This window comes from Coregonus clupeaformis, chromosome 21 (genome assembly GCF_020615455.1).
Source record: "Coregonus clupeaformis isolate EN_2021a chromosome 21, ASM2061545v1, whole genome shotgun sequence".
NCBI classification, from domain to species: Eukaryota; Metazoa; Chordata; class Actinopteri; order Salmoniformes; family Salmonidae; genus Coregonus; species Coregonus clupeaformis.
In genome coordinates, this window is record NC_059212.1 from 58,029,491 (window position 1) to 58,046,624 (window position 17,134).

Consider the following 17,134-nt stretch of genomic DNA (forward strand, 5'->3'; position numbering starts at 1 on the left):
AAGGAAGGAGAGAATGATGAGAGATGAGTTGAGATGAAACGGAGTGTGAAGCGATAGAGTGTGGGAGCGAGAGAAAACAGAGAGACCAAAGAGAAGAGAAACAGGCATGATCCTCAACAGACAATACAGATATGATTCTGTAAACAATGACATCACTGTCAATAGGCATCACAATGCCTAAACAACCAACCAATACATCCTGTCAAGAAAGGACTTGGAAGCTAAACTTGGAGGACATACAGATGTAGGATCTTAATTTGATCACCCTGCTGTTGCAGGACAGGAAATGCAAACTTGTAGTATAATATAATATAAATGTAATATGCCATTTAGCAGACACTTTTATCCAAAGCGACTTACAATCATGTGTGCATACAATTTTACGTATGGGTGGTCCCGGGGATCGAACCCACTACCCTGGCGTTACAAGCGCCATGCTCTACCAATTGAGCTACAAAGGACCACTAGTGTAGTCGAGGTTGAAAAAAGGCTTCTAAAATTTGTAATTTCAGACTTGATTTGCCCTGACAATTTTCTTTAGCAACCCCTACAAAAACCACCATTAATTATAACCCACACAATAATTCAAATTTCCTGTTGATGCAGGATTATTTTCCTGTTGAGAGAAACAGGTCAAATTAAGGTCCTACACCTGTAAAGATGTCCAGATTTGGCTAAGATACAAACATCATACATGCAAAGCCAGGTGAATAAGAAAGAAGATAGGGTTATTGAAGTCTCCAAAACGACCATTGATCAGGGCCCGCATTCATAAAGCCTCTCAAAGTAGGAGTACTGATATAGGATCAGTTTAGCCTTTTAGATCATAATGAATATGATTACATGGACATATCCTAGAGTTGCTATGATTTCATATGATTTTTCTTCTTAAGTACTTCCTAACCAGTACGAAGAGCAACAAAGACAGTTTACAGAACAACAGAATTCCTGAACAGAACTGCACCTGTAAAACGTTTTGGTTCGGGTGGGTATTAAGTTAACATCGTGTACGAACTAATATGATCAACACATGTAATCTGACACCGGTGTAGAATGATATGGGTGTTAGAACGAGTCAAATGTATTCCAATGCATATACCGAACACAGTGCCACAAGGAACGTGTGCTACAGGGTGAAACCAGTGATAAGGAATACATGATGTGTAGACATATTTTATGTAGAACATGGCTCTCTGACATGTAGAATAAGGAGTCACGTCAGCTCCATTTCTATCTGAAACGTACGTGGCCAAGGTCTTGTTGATTGGCTCAGTATTCCACAAAGGGAGGGAGAAGAGTGAAAGGGCCAACAGCCAATAGGAGAGAGAGGGGAGAGTGAAGGGGCCGACAGCCAATGGGAGTGTGTTTCTGACAACACATTGGAACACAAGGGGAGGTCCTGAGACAGTTATGCACTTGAGAATGACAGGAGGGGAGGGGGGAGGAGAGGAGGCAGCTCAAGAGAGGGAGGAAAGTGAGAGAGAGAGATGTAGTGTGCGTTAGACAGATGTAAAGAGTGAGAAAAAAAGAGCGAGAGAGAGAAATGAGAGCGAGACTGGAGAATGTGTGGTGGGAGACGAGTGACGGGGTGAGACGTCGAGGGAGCGGGTGAGAGCAGAGGGTGGTTCAGGAGTAGGGCTGTGGCACTCCAAACCCAGGCCTGTACAGCGGCCTGCCTGTGGGGGACTGAGAGTTGGGCAGAGTGGGGCCTGTGGGGTAGCTATACCCCCCAACCCCGCTGTAAGGGTACGCAGAGGGGTAGGGGGCGCTGTTGGGGGCGCTGTACTGCCCGAACGCAGACCCTGAGCCGGGGACGCCAGGGAACGTGGGCTGGGTGGGGTACGGGCAGGAAGTGGCCGGAGGCCCAAAAGCAGGACGGGCTGAGTAGCCCGCCACTGGGGTGAAAGGTGAGCCGGGGCTGGGGTAGGGAGGAAATTGACCTGGGGGAATGGACGGGCCTGGGCCTGATGCTGCGGCGGTGGCTGTCGGGTTAAGAGGGGAGACGGGGTAAAGGGTGTAAGGTAGGGCGGAGCCGGGGCCGTTTTGGAAACTAGCGTGGTTGTTGGGATTGGAATCCTGCTGCGGTTGTTGTTGCTGAGGGGTTTGTTGATGAGGATTCCATGGCTGTGTTGTCGCTGGGTCTTGATTGGCGCTCATTTGTGATGCCATGGAGCCGGCGGAGGCGTCGTCCGCGGCGGTCTCCTTCTTCTGGCGCAGGATCTCCTGCAGTTTCTCTATCCGCACTCGTCTTTTGTGAGCGAGGGAGCGGAGGGAGAGGAAACGGTCAAGGAACGAGTCCAGAGACAGCTGGCCGTCCAGAAACTCATCTGCCAGAGACTGAAGGAGAGAGGGGGAAAAAGAGAGAGCCAGAATTAAATAAAGGGAGATAGGGAAGAGGGTAAATATGGACAAGCAAAATTCCGTATTCAATGATAATCTCAGCCTCTTACTTTCTACCCTCACTTTATTCACAATGTCTGAAAATGCAACTAACAAAGTTATTATGATTTATTATTATTATTATTATGTCTTATTCCAACTGCTGGTCCTCTGTACGGAGTTGAATAGAGTAAGAGATATGTAGATCATTTTGTCGTCATTGGCCCTGTGTTTTAGGATATATATTCCCCCATACTCATCAACAATATAATCTGTCTGTTTCATTTTCCACCTGAGTAGTCCGTCATTGTGGCCTCTCACCTCTGACTCTGTCTCTGTGCTGGCGCCCTCTGTCTGGAGTCTGGAGAACAACCCCTCTGGTGACGCCTGCCCCATGATGCCATCTGGGAGAGAGAGAGAGGCAGAGAATGGAAAGAGAGGGAGAGCAAGAGAATAAAAAAGAGACGGGGCAGAAATGGGGAGCGAGAGTGAAAGAAATGGAGAGTAAGAGACCAATGTAGAGGGAGGGAGTGTAAGAGAGAGGACAAATAAACCCCTCCCACACTTCAATGTCAACGCCAAGCTTGTCAGTGCCAGTAGGAACACACAACACTGACAGCACAACTCTTCATGCCTGTTGTTAAACACTAGTTATGGGCGGTATACTCTCCCGAGTGGCGCAGTGGTTTAAGGCACTGTGTCGCAGTGCTAGCTGTGCCACTAGAGATCCTGGTTCGAATCCAGGCTCTGTCGTAGCCGGCCGCGACCGGGAGACCCATGGGGCGGCGCACAATTCGTCCAGGGTAGGGGAGGGAATGGCCGGCAGGGATGTAGCTCAGTTGGTAGAGCATGGCGTTTGCAACGCAAGGGTTGTGGGTTCGATTCCCACGGGGGGCCAGTATGAAAAAATAAAAATAATAATGTATGCACTCTAACTGTAAGTCGCTCTGGATAAGAGCGTCTGCTAAATGTAAAAATGTATACTGTCTGTACCGGGGTACTTGAAAAAAGCCACGGGATAGTTTTTCAATAGCCTCAAAACTATTTATTTGAAGTTTTTAAATAAATGTGAATATTTGTAGCTACTTTAAGTAAATACCTGCAGTCACCTTGTGCAATACGTTAGGAGATAAAGCAGATCGCGTTCTTCATCTCACCGGTCACATTATTTTACATTACGGAGCTTACCGTAGTTCCCCAGAACAGTTGAACCAGTCACGTGTTTGTTTGTAAATAGCACAACGGGAGAAAGCGAGCTGGTGAGTCCATAGCGTTCGATATCTATCGGCGAGTCTCTGTTGTGCGGCGCACAAGAGGTGATGAAGTTACAATTCACTACTAAATGTTTGCAATATTTTTTCCCAGTGCTTCCTACTAGCGGTTTTTTTCTCCTCCATTCTTCTCCCATCTGCTCAATGTAAACATGCTGCTCTTCCTTCAGAAAAGGCATGCACCACAACTTTGTTCATTTGCACAATTTCCCTCTTTCACTTTCTCTTGTAAAGCCTATTAAACCACAGGAAGTTGGTGGCATCTTAATTGGGGAGAACGGGCTCATGGTAATGGCTGGAGTGGAATGGTATCAAATACGTCAAACACATGATTTTCATGTGTTTGATGCCATTCCATTTGCTCCGTTCCGGCCATAATTATGAGCCGTTCTCTCCTCAGCAGCCTCCTGTGTATTAAACACATTTAAAAATGAGAACGAACGAATCTCATGAAGCTCAGCCATGAAGCTCACTGTTCGATAAACGTGGATATACACGTAACAGGACAATCTACCTTCATGCATCTTCAAATACCTCTTGTATACTTCTCATTGAGGGCAAGCTCGCACCATAATGCTGGTAGAGTAAAGGTTAACACCCAGTCAAAATGAATCACTAGGAGGACTGGTTTAGGGGTGAAATTACAATGCATTCCACATGACCTAATCACCTTTAGGAAAAACATATGACATAACTATAATAGCAGATACATCATTACAACAGGCGTGCACATGCAAACAGACAGGGGTGGAAATGGGAAAGTCACCATGTAAAAATGCTCCGTACCCAATTCCAACCCTGCGAACGGACACCACCACAAACACAGCTTCTCATGAAAAGCTTACAAAACAAGGCTGCAGGAGCGTATGTGTGCATGTACACAGATCACAGGCCTGCTCTGCTTCCTGATAAAGTGCTGACGGCAGTGGAATGGGAGCTGATGCGGTGGTATCCAGGGAGACCCTGGCAGACAGACAGACACACATGACAGATCTGGAAGCCTGGGGAGCTCTGTCTGTCTGTCTGTCTGTCTGTCTGTCTGTCTGTCTGTGTTTGACCAGTAGAGACCAAGGCTGAGTCCCAAATGGCACCCTATTTCCTATATAGGCGAGAGAGTGCTATTTGGGATGCAGACACTGTGTTTGACTAGTAGAACCCAACTGACTGTCCAGGATCTGAACAGACCAGACAAGATATATCCCTACACTACACTACACTACACTACACTACACTCTCTCTCAAGTCTGTTCCTGCCATCTGTCTGTCTCCCTCATTCTCATGTCGCTGTCATCTCTCCATCATGCTATTCCCATATCCATATCCTCGCTCTTCCTCTTTCTATTATGTTGCTTTTCTTCATCTCTCCTTCCTTCCTTCCTCCCTCCCTCCCTGGGCACAGTGTTGTCTGTAGGTCTCTCTGACTCCCTCCCTCCATCCTTCGCTCCCTCCCCATTCTATCCATCCCTCCCTCACCTGTCTGGTCACAGTGTTGTCTGAAGGACTCTCTGACTTGACTCCTTCCTTCCTTCCTTCCCTTCCTTCCTTCCTCAGTCCATTCCTCAGTCCATTCCTCAGTCCATTCCTCAGTCCATTCCTCAGTCCATTCCTCAGTCCATTCCTCAGTCCATTCCTCAGTCCATTCCTCAGTCCATTCCTCCCTCCCTTACCGGTCTGGTCACAGCGCTGTCTGTAGGTCTCTCTGACATCCTCTGAACTGGAGGATCTCTCCATTAGGTGTTCTCTCATCCTTCTCTCCCTTACCTTTCTGGTCACAGTGCTGTCTGTAGGCATCTCTGACTCCCTCCAGTTCAGAGTATCTCTCCACTAGATGTTCTCTCTGTCTCTCCAGGCGAGGCTTAATGTCCAGGTTCTGCTCTGCCAGGCTACGGTTGGAGGCCAGCGCCATCTCCCTCTCCAGCTGGATGTTCTGAATCTATATACGAGGAGGAGGAAGAGGAGTCAATAACACTCAACTGTATTTTTTTAATGTGATTATTTGACAGTGACCATGTACAACAGACATTGTACACTAACTTACATAGCTAGCTAATTCTCATAGCGATCGTAATGACCCTAGCCTCGATAAGCGTGTTATGATCGCTCCCATTTGGGATAACGTTATTGGGATTGTGGATAGTGCGTTTGTCTTGGGGTCAGGGGACCTGGGTTCTAGTTCTGCCCAAGGCACTACTCTCTCCCCCTGTACGTGACTATGGTTGGGATATCATGGCAATACGCTGAATGATGACATTGCCATACAGTATTAGTCCGTTGGACAGAAGCTGCCAGGTCCTCCCTTCTGAGACCAGTGTCCCGGCTATGCTAGTGTAACAGAGATAAGAACGTGCCGTGAGCTTTACTCCACAGCTAGCTCGAAATGTCGCCAATGGTGCTATCGAATTGGATCCTTTTCTATAGCTCGACTGGTTCATATGTTGTCAAGCCGGCGGTCACGTGTGTTGGTGAGGTAGTGGACCCTGGTTCAAGCCCAGTCAGAGGGTAGTTCAGGGAGGCAGAGCTATATGCTAAGCTAGCACTGACACTGTTTACACTATGATAAGGACAGGTTTGCCTGGTGACGTGTTTATCGCTATCAATGTTCTTATCTCAACTTGATTTAAACAAGGAAGTCCCTGCTAAACATGGCTTAACTAACAAGACGAGTTGGGCCAGGGACAGGTCATTTGCATCTAGCGAACATAACTCCCCACGTGAAGAGGGGTCCTCTGTAGCTCAATTGGTAGAGCATGGCGCTTGTAACGCCAGGGTAGTGGCTTCGATCCCCGGGACCACCGATTCGTAAAAATGTATGCACACATGACTAAGTCGCTTTGGATAAAAGCGTCTGCTAAATGGCATATTATTATTATTATAAGAGCGAAGACAAACAAATTAACCTCAATGCAAACTCAAAGGTTACTGTTTTGGATCTATGGACAAAGATGGAAGAGAAGTAAGTCAATATGTCCTTGTAAAAAAGAAACTGTTGATGGCAGGATGAGGCTGGACATCGCTACTAGTCAGAGTGAGACGAGACCTAGATGACCATCCTCAGATTAATCATTCATCTAGGGCCTACTCTGAGTAATAGACAAGCCGTGTGACCTGACAGAAAAAACAAGGCCTCAGCTCAGAGATAGGCCTATAGACAAGCTTGGCTATTCATTATCCCTTACTCAGATACAAAACACTGGAGGTATTTCAGTAAGAGAGGCGCATCTCGACTAGCCTGGTCCCAGATCGGTTGTGTGCCGTCTTGCAAACTCCTGTGGTCATTGTCACGCCAAACATGATGACCATAGGTGTTGGTTAGAGCACAAACAGATCTGGGACCAGGCTACATCTCAATCTATTTAAGACACAATAGACAGACAATAAGACAAAGCAAAGACGTGATTGCTTACCTCATCAGATTCCAATGCCATGGACTCCACCCGCTCTGTGTTGTTCAGCAAATCCTCCAACTCGGATTGGCTAAGGTCCTGAAGCTTGTCCATTGATTTGCCAGGACAGCTGTCAATCAGATGGGAGGAGAAAGTGAGCTGTCAATGTCAAATGTCATCAGTTTACTGAACATAGATAATTTGAGAAATTAAACTTGAAACTAACTGACAGGATACAAAATGGATCCACACAAAATGATAATTGAACAGGCAGGCTGATCAAATATGAAATGGGAAATCATCATTTTCTAGACTATAATCTAACGTTATCATACACAACAGAATTGGCAGTTATATGTGAGCACTAAAATGTTGCATTGTTCCACCATGATGCTACATACTAGAGACTGGCAATATGAACAAAAATCAATATCGCAATAAATTGCCTGAATTGATGTGATAATGATAAATAGAACGATACATTTATAACATTAATTTGCACCACAGTTTTTTTGAATGATCCTTTAAATGACCCATATTAGCAAACGTATTTAATTTCAAACTTCACATTTCTCTAGTATAGGCTACTTATCGTAATGAACGGTATCAGCAAAATGGCTGCGATAAGTGATTGGTATGATCGGTGTTAAAATTTCATATGTCTATGATTTTCGGTTTATCGTCCCAGCTCTACTACATACATCTTATGCTTTGATAAACCAGACCCAGGCTAAATCCTGGTCAGGCCTAAGTTACTTCATCTGCCAAGTCATTAAACATGGGCCACATTCAGTAGGCAAATGTTGTGGAACGTTGCAGTTAGAAATAACATTAATAGATCTATTTTTATTGTTTTATTTTTTATTTTGCAGACGCTCTTATCCAGAGAGACATACAATTAGTACATTCATCCTCAACATACCACAGTGGTAGAAAGTACATTTTCCCTCAATAAAGTCGTTATCAGAGAAGTCAGTACTAGCAGGAAAAGACAAGTGTAGGGAATTGTTTTATTATTTAAGATACACTTTTGATGAGGTAGGGTTACAGATACATTTGCAGAAGATGGGCAGAGACTCCCCTGTCCTGACATTAGGGGGAAGCTTGTTCCACCAGTGGGGTGCCAGGACAGAGAATCGCTTTGACTGGGCTGAGTGTCGTGGTTCCTTATTCTACATGTCAGAGAGGCATGTTTGTAACGTTCCACAACATTGTGCCCTGCTGAACGCACCCTAGCTATCTTGATTGATGGCTTGCCATCAGCTGACCAATACTAATACTGTTGTCAACAAGCTATAGTTAGCCACAGCAAGCATACAGACTATCACATTATAGGCAAGTTAGCGGGCAAAATTACTTACGTTATGCTGCTAGCAAATCAAGAAATTCGTTGCAACAGGGCACACAACATTGACGAGCATCAACCTATGGTTGACGGATGACGTAAAACGGCCACCGGAGCCCTGACCCCGATTTACAAACAAGGCAATCTGGTTGAGAAAAAATAGCCGGTAAAAGAAGAATCCAACGTAATTTAACGGGCTAGTTAGCTAGCCTTAACGGGTTGTCCGAGTTCCGTGTAGGGATGACAACAACAATCGTTATGATCACATTCAATGAAAGGCACTCTTGCTACCGTCAACTTTGAGGAAAGCCCACCGTTCGCGATCTCAAAATCCTCAAAACAACGATGTCATTCGATCGTGTTGCTTGACGTCAGGTACAGCAGTAATCCAATCATAATTGCTTCAATATCTGCTCGACGATAATCATTCAAATGGATTAAAGAATAGCTATGTTTTATCAGCAATATTTGGAAAGTTTCACTTCACACTAACAGAACCCGCCGCCATTTTTGGAATGACCCATATTCTGCTTCCGTGCGGGGTGATTAAATGCAGTGTCAGTAATGACCTTTCTAACTAAAGAAAATGAAAATATATTGTGATCATGTTGCTGATTTTACCACAGAAATGTTGATTTCTTGAACCTGAAAGCAAATCTTTAGATAGTTTGAACAGGTTTCTTTTACAGTTTATCCATTTCTTGGGGCAATGGTTTCATCCAGCGCGCAGCTGATTTGAAGGGAAACCCACCCCTACGTGACAGGATTATTCCATGAATGCCAGTATTGTGGTAACCAGTAAAGTAAACGAAGTCTGGTTGGAAAAAGTGGAACATTATGTCAATGCCCAATACCTGTCATCATGACTCTCACTATAAATGCTTACTAATAAAAACATATTGCCAGTAATGACTCACCACAAGTGAAACATTCTAACAGTATGGAAAGAATATGTTGTTCCTGATATTTCTAGGTTATTATAAAAAGCCAGCAGTGACCTTACACTAAACACACAATCCTGAATCTAAATAAGCATCAGAAGTCCACAGAGTTTTTACAAATTATTTTATTAATAACTCCCGAGTGGCGCAGTGGTCTAAGGCACTGCATCGCAGTGCTAGCTGTGCCATTAGAGATCCTGGTTCGATCCAGGCTCTGTCGTAGCCGGGAGACCCATGGGGCGGCGCACAATTGGTCCACGGTAGGGAAGGGAATGGCCGGCAGTTGGTAGAGCATGGCGTTTGCAACGCCAGGGTTGTGGGTTCGACTCCCACGGGGGGCCAGTATAAAAAAAGAATGTATGCACTCACTAACTGTAAGTCACTCTGGATAAGAGCATCTGCTAAATGACTAAAATGTAAATGTTTCTCAAACAATTGTAAAGCTCGAAAGGAACAAACAAACCCCTGAAATGAACAAACTTGGTCACCGATATTAAACAATATTTTTCTAAAATAGGTTTTTCAACTAGAATCCATTAGTTAATCAGTTTGAGTAATTGATTAATTGATCATTCGGCACAGTCCCACTCTGAGTCCCTTGAGTGCGGAGAAGGAGAGGAGAGAGTGGAGGATAAGAGCCCCCAGGTCATAAACGATGAGCAGGACTGTGACACTTCTGAAGAACCCCTGGGACAGAGAAAAACACAAGGAAGGATCAACAACAACCCCAAAAAAACACAGTGCCACACAATACATGGCACTGAAATAGCATAGGGGCAAACAAGACAAACTGGCCACATACCCACAAATCATTCCTTACCTCCAGGTACTCTCCTGGGCACTTGTGTGCAGCCCCTGTGTACAGGTCTATGTTTGGCAGAGTGCAGGGTTCAGCAAAGCCCTGGACGGAGTGTAGGGAGACGCTATACATACACAGAGCCAGTAAGCCTGCCACCAGGCTGGCCACGTTAGTGTAGGCACAGCCCATCAGCTGGGGAGGAGGACACAACACAGATGATAGAGTAAATAGAGACTGGAAAATATCCTGGCCCCAAAAATGAAATACGATCAACTTTATTGTTCCTAAGAAAAAATGGTGTTGGACCAAAATGTTGCTATATAAATGGATGTATCTTATTTTTATGCACGTAATAGGGTACATACATTGCACAGTAGCCTATGGGCAACATGTTCAGCCCAACAAGTGGTCTACTGTACAGGTGGACCGAGGTGGACTTTTCAATAATGGAATAGATTATTATGATCACACCAGTTCATTCCAATGTAACACGTGACTGTTGTAATTTCTTACCAGATTTCTGCTGGGAGACTTCTCACAGGCGATGGCGAACGATCCTGCCGTCACAAACTTTAAAAGAAAGTATAAACAATATGTTGTTTCAATTGCTACAGATGTGAAAAAATAAAACCAAACACTCCAATGATGTCCCCTATATAACATATAGCCTATGCATAAAATACACAGAAACCTCAGGAAGCTTGGCACCTTAATTGGGGAGTGCGGGCTCGTGGTAATGGCTGGAGCGGAATGGTTCTAATGGTATCAAATAAAAAAAATTTAAATATTGGCAAAATGTATTGCTGATAGAATAAAAGACGTGCTACCTGACATTATTCATCACAATCAGACGGTTAAAAGGAAGGTCTATTGGAGACAACATTAAACAACTACTAGAAATAATGGAAAACTATGAGAATTAGGGAAACCAGGTATAATCTTTATAGCAGATTTTGAGAAAGCATTTGATACAGTACGCCTATAATCTGTTTATAAGTCCCTGGATTTTTTCAACTCTCTCATAAGATGGGTAAAAGTCATGTACAACAATCCTTTATGTAAAATAATAAATAACAGTTACTGCTCTGAGAACTTTGAATTGTCAAGAGGCGTAAAACAAGGTTGCCCTCTGTCACCATACCTATTTATAATGGTCACCATACCTATTTATTATGCCCATTGAATGGTAAATAATGTATTGTGTCATTTTGGAGTCACTTTTATTGTAAATAAGAATAGATTATGTTTCTAAACACTTCTACATGAATGTGGATGCTACCATGATTACGGATAATCCTGAATGAATCGTGAATAATGATGAGTGAGAAAGTTACAGAAGCACAAATATCATACCCCCCCAAAAGTGCCAACCTCCCCTGTTCTTGTAATGGTGAGAGGTTAGCATGGGGTATGATATTTGTGCGTCTGTAACTTTCTCACTCATCATTATTCACGATTCATTCAGGATTATCCGTAATCATGGTAGCATCCACATTAATGTTGAAGTGTTTAGAAACATATTCTATTCTTATTTACAATAAAAGTGACTCCAGAATGACACAATACATTATTTACCATTCATTTCTATTAGACACAAAATAATCTGAAACACAACCAAAACAAACAGCAAATGCATCCAACAAATTTGTAGAGTCACAAGCTTGATGTAGTCATTGCATGCTATGAATAATTGGACCAAAACTTTTTCCCCCTGATCAATCTACACACAATACCCCATAATGACAAAGTGAAAACAAGTTTTTTTTACATAAAAAAAAATACATGAAATATCACATTTACATAAGTATTCAAACCCTTTACTCAGTACTTTGTTGAAGTGCCTTTGGCAGCGCTTACAGCCTTGAGTCTTCTTGGGTATGACGCTACAAGCTTGGCACGCCTGTATTTGGGGAGTTTCTCCCGCTCTTCACTGCAGATCCTCTCAAGCTCAGTCAGGTTGGATGGGGAGCGTCACTGCACAGCTATTTTCAGGTCTCTCCAGAGATGTTCGATCTGGTTCAAGTCTGGGCTCTGGCTGGGCCACTCACGGACATTCAGAGGCTTGTCCCGAAGCCACTCCTGCGTTGTCTTGGCTGTGTGCTTAGGATCATTGTCCTGTTGGATGGTGAACCTTCACCCCAGTCTGAGGTCCTGAGCGCTCTGGAGTAGGTTTTCATCAAGGATCTCTCTGTACTTTGCTCCGTTCATCTTTCCCTCGATCCTGACTAGTCTCCCAGTCCCTGCCGTTGAAAAACATCCCCACAGCATGATGCTGCCACCACCATGCTTCACCGTAGGGATGGTGCCAGATTTCCTCCAGACATGACGCTTGGCATTCAGCCTAAAGAGTTCAATCTTTGTTTCATCAAACCAGAGAATCTTGTTTCTCATGGTCTGAGAGTCCTTTAGGTGCCTTTTGGCAAACTCTAAGTGGGCTGTGATGTGCCTTTTACTGAGGAGTGGCTTCCGTCTGCCCACTCTACCATAAAGGCCTGATTGGTGGAGTGCTGCAGAGATGGTTGTCCTTCTGGAAGGTTCTCCCATCTCCACAGAGGAACTCTGGAGCTCTGTCAGAGTGACCATCGGGTTCTTGGTCACCTCCCTGACCAAGGCCCTTCTCCGCCGATTGCTCAGTTTGGCCGGGTGGCCAGCTCTAGGAAGAGTCTTGGTGGTTCCAAACCTTTTCCATTTAGGAATGATGGAGGCCACTGTGTTCTTGGGGACCTTCAATGCTGCAGACATTTTTTGGTACACTTCCCCAGATCTGTGCCTCGACACAATCCTGTCTCGGCGCTCTACGGACAATTCCTTCGGCCTCACGGCTTTTGCTCTGACATGCACTGTCAACTGTGGGACCTTATATAGACAGGTGTGTGCCTTTCCAAATCATGTCCAATCAATTGAATTTACCACAGGTGGACTCCAATCAAGTTGTAGAAACATCTCAAGGATGATCAATGGAAACAGGATTCACCTGAGCTCAATTTCGAGTCTCATAGCAAAGGGTCTGAATACTTATGTAAATAAGGTATTTGTATTTTAATTTTTGTACCTATAATTTCTAAATACCCATTTTCACTTTGTCTTTATGGGGTATTGTGTGTAGATTGATGAGATATATATATATTTTTTAATCCATTTCAGAACATGGCTGTAACGTAACAAAATGTGAAAAAAGTAAAGGGATCTGAATACTTTCCGAATGCACTGTAAGTGTATTTGTCCCAAAACTTTCGTCCCCCTAAAATGGGGGGACTATGTACAAAAGCTGCTGTAATGTCTAAACGGTTCACCCGAAATGGATGAAAACACCCTCAAATTAAAGCTGACAGTCTGCACTTTAACCTCATAGACATTGTGTCACATCTCATCCAAAGCACTGGAGTACAGAGACAAAACAACAGAAAATGCGTCACCGTCCCAAAACTTTTGGAGCTCAATGTATAAAACAACAATTGACACATCAATCCCTTCGTTTCAATTTAAGCTATTATATAAATACATGCTACAAAAAGAATGCTCAATTCAGTATATGGGGCATTGAACAGTCAGCCTTGTGCAGACTGCCACGAGGAAACAGAATCAATAGAACATATTTTCTGGTACTGTCCATCGGTGGCTCGCTTTTGGAATCAGGTCCAGGAATGGTTGTTATGTCATAATATCAGGGTTCAGATGGACCTACAAACTGTATTGTTAGGGGATCTGAAAAAACACAATCAGTCAATGGGAAATATCATTATACTTTGAGTAAAGTATTTATTTTTAGGGCAATATCGGTAGAAATGTTATAAATAGTTAGGTTCAGGACCCTCGTAAGACATCATAGTAAAATGGAGGGATGTATTACAAAAGGAAATAGCTAAATGCATTATACTGGGAAAGATGTGGATCTGTGCATATCGGAGGGTTGGAGTTAAGATCAGAATGAATGGTGGATTGGCCGCTGTGGGTGGAAATCCAGCACTTGAAGAAAGAAGAAATGTGGAATGTAGAATTATTTAACTACAGGTACGGTAGATGTGAGCGAAATAGCTGTAAGTAGGAGTAGAAGTATTGTTGTCCATTAGTTTACCTCAATTAGGGTAGGGATGGTATGGTCAGGGGGAAAAAGTATATAGAAAAAAAAAACATGGTTTCCATGTGTTTGATGCCATTCCATTTGCGCTGTTTCAGACATTATTATGAACTGTCCTCCCCTCAGCAGCCTCCTGTGACAGAAACAAATATATTTATGGCTTTATCAAATTAGGATCTTACCAGGAAGCCAATAAATAAAGGGAGCATGAGTTGTAGTTTGGGTAAGCCAACGTCCATGTAGTACACAGGCACAGCCAACAGCACCTGGAACAGACCCAGGAGTATCGACACCACCTGGTGGAAAAAAGAGAGAACTGCATCTAAAGGAACTGTGATGATAATTACAAAACTAAGCTCTGTGGTCCGATTCTATCCTTCTCCCAGTTCCATTCAGTCTTGCTCATGAGAAATTACAAGTGCAAAAAGTATGATGAGGACAATCGGTCCTTCTAGCCCTTGCTTTCACCAGTCCAAAGGTTTTAAGTCCATGAGGGGGAGTGAGTAAGTGTGTACTCCGTGGAGCAAGTGTCTGATGCATGGTGACTAGACAGATATATGAATTCCACTATTAAGACAACAGAATGGTACAACCGGGAGGGAGAAAGCAGTCTGGTAGATGTATTGACTATCTATATGTATGAATGTTTAGTAATCATTCAATTCATGTCCATTACTCATTCAATTCTCTTACCGCTACAACCTCTGGGTCAAACTTGATGAAGAGGCGATGTAGTTTAGGAACACCTGTTCCTGACTCAGCGGACGACATCGTCCTGAATGAAAGTCTTTGGTCCAGGAGAGAGGAGAGGAAAGAGAAAGGAGAGGAGAGGAGAGAGGAGAGGAAAGAGAAAAGAGAGGAGAGAGGAGAGGAGAGGAAAGAGAGGAGAGAGGAGAGGAAAGAGGAGAGAGGAGAGGAGAGGAAAGAGAGGAGAGAGGAGAGGAAAGAGAAAAGAGAGGAGAGGAGAGAGGAGAGGAAAGAGAAAAGAGAGGAGAGAGGAGAAAAGAGAGGAGAGGAGAGAGGAAAGAGAAAAGAGAGGAGAGAGGAGAGGAAAGAGAAAAGAGAGGAGAGAGGAGAGGAAAGAGAAAAGAGAGGAGAGGAGAGAGAAAAGAGAGGAGAGAGGAGAGAGGAGAGGAAATAGAAAAGAGAGGAGAGAGGAGAAAGGAGAGAGGAGAGGAGACATGCTTATCAGAATCAACCACAAAACGTAACCAATGCAAACACAAAATGTAATCACAGGCACTGGAACGTAGACAAACAGTAGAATGCATGTTTGCAATTTTGGGTTAAAAGGTTTGACTGACGATTCACAAAGAGTTCTATGCTTTCCAGCATGGTATTTGAACTCTGCTTATTAAAGGGATACTTTGGGATTTTGGCAATGAGTACCTTCACCAGAGTCATTGCCAAAATCCCAAAGTATCCCTTTAAGCATGTGCATGTTTATGTTGAGCTGAAACTGCAAGAGGGGAGAGGTGCATTTTACCTAACAAGGATTTGGATTGTGGTGATGAGTGGTGTGAATGATTGGAAGAGAGAGAGAGAGAGAGCCATAGAGCAAGTGAGAGAGAGAGATTGAGAGAGGGGGAGAGCGAGAAGGAGAGCTAGAGAGACTGAAAAGGAGAGGGAGGGAGGGAGGGAGGGAAGGAGGGAGGGAGGGAGGGAGGGAGGGAGGGAGGGCGGGAGGGAGGAAGGAAGGAAGGAAGGAAGGAAGGAAGGAAGGAAGGAAGGAAGGAAGGAAGGAAGGAAGGAAGGAAGGAAGGAAGGAAGGAAGGAAGGAAGGAAGGAAGGAAGGAAGGAAGGAAGGAAGGAAGGAAGGAAGGAAGGAAGGAAGGAAGGCGCAGGGAGGGAAGGGGAGAGAGAGTCAGAGAGAGACAGAGAATGAGAGAGAAAAGGAGAGGCAGGGATGGAAGGAAGGAAGGAAGGAAGGAAGGAAGGAAGGAAGGAAGGAAGGAAGGAAGGAAGGAAGGAAGGAAGGAAGGAAGGAAGGAAGGAAGGAAGGAAGGAAGGAAGGAAGGAAGGAAGGAAGGAGGCAGGGAGGGAGGGAGGGAGGGGACAGAGAGTCAGAGAGAGAGAGAACGAAAACCACATGTCAGAGTAGGCCTAGTCCCCATTGGATATAGTGGAATGTTGCTGCTGGATGAAAAGCAGATGTGCACAGTGCACTTGAAGAGGGAAGGGGCGGGGAGGGAGAGTTTATTACAATTAAATTAAGATATGGGGGCATGGGAACATTTCATTTCCAGACCAGAGACACCAAACATTATTCCAGAGCATAGAACGCTCTTCAAACACAGATCTCACTGCATGCACTCTGCGCTCTACTGGATTCGAAGTGGGGAAAGGTTTGCTTGTTTAGGCCAAGCAAACGAAAGAAGAGGAGGGGAGAGAGGGAAGAAAAAACAAAACAGGGGAAAGAGCAATGAACTACGGTCCAGCCGACTGGTCTGTACTGTATTGACGCAACATGACATTCACGGACAAGTGAATGTGAGGGGGGTTTGGGCAGGGCACCATGCCCAGATATCCGCCATAATAGAAAGATAGTCGTCTTTTATTTATTTAATTAGCCTACATTTGATTAAACATTTATTTAATGAGACAAGTCAGTTAAGAACAAATGTATACGACCTATTTACCATTCTTAATTCTCAATAATCTTGTTACGTTGCCTACACATCGATAGGGCTAAACTGCCATATTCTCTCGATTCCCCCTGAAGGACAACGCAACTTCATCCACCATTTATGTAAATTCATCAGCTATTTAAAAAACTAACTTACCTTGATGAAAACAGCACCTGTTGTATGCACAATGTCCTTTTTTTGTTGCAAAATGACCGTGGAGGTCCAGACTGTCACAAAAACGGTTGCTACCAATGTTTATATTGACTATTGTATCACTGTCTCCCAAGACGAGGGGTCTGCCTCCGGGTAGG

General features: G+C 44.1%; 2 protein-coding genes across 3 annotated transcripts; both read right to left on the bottom strand.

The window, feature by feature from the left end:
- Positions 1-390: 390 nt before the first annotated feature.
- On the bottom strand, positions 391-9,527 carry vps37c (VPS37C subunit of ESCRT-I). Of its 2 annotated transcripts, none has more exons than XM_041843036.2 (5): positions 8,693-9,527; positions 7,055-7,163; positions 5,412-5,583; positions 2,701-2,783; positions 391-2,337 (listed from the first exon to the last, which is right to left on the bottom strand). In XM_041843036.2, exons 2-5 carry the CDS (start codon positions 7,145-7,147, stop codon positions 1,627-1,629), a joined length of 1,059 nt encoding a protein of 352 aa, XP_041698970.2. In that variant the 5' UTR covers positions 7,148-7,163; positions 8,693-9,527; the 3' UTR covers positions 391-1,626. The 2 variants fall into 2 exon arrangements, with proteins under 2 accessions (XP_041698970.2, XP_041698969.2); XM_041843035.2 differs by having other exon boundaries at positions 8,395-9,342.
- A 143-nt stretch (positions 9,528-9,670) lies between these two features.
- si:dkey-9i23.16 (uncharacterized protein LOC571915 homolog) lies at positions 9,671-17,117 on the bottom strand. The gene is made up of 6 exons (XM_041843038.2): positions 16,980-17,117; positions 14,890-14,983; positions 14,379-14,492; positions 10,632-10,688; positions 10,140-10,310; positions 9,671-10,006 (listed from the first exon to the last, which is right to left on the bottom strand). Exons 2-6 carry the CDS (start codon positions 14,965-14,967, stop codon positions 9,881-9,883), a joined length of 546 nt encoding a protein of 181 aa, XP_041698972.1. The 5' UTR covers positions 14,968-14,983; positions 16,980-17,117; the 3' UTR covers positions 9,671-9,880.
- Positions 17,118-17,134: the final 17 nt, after the last annotated feature.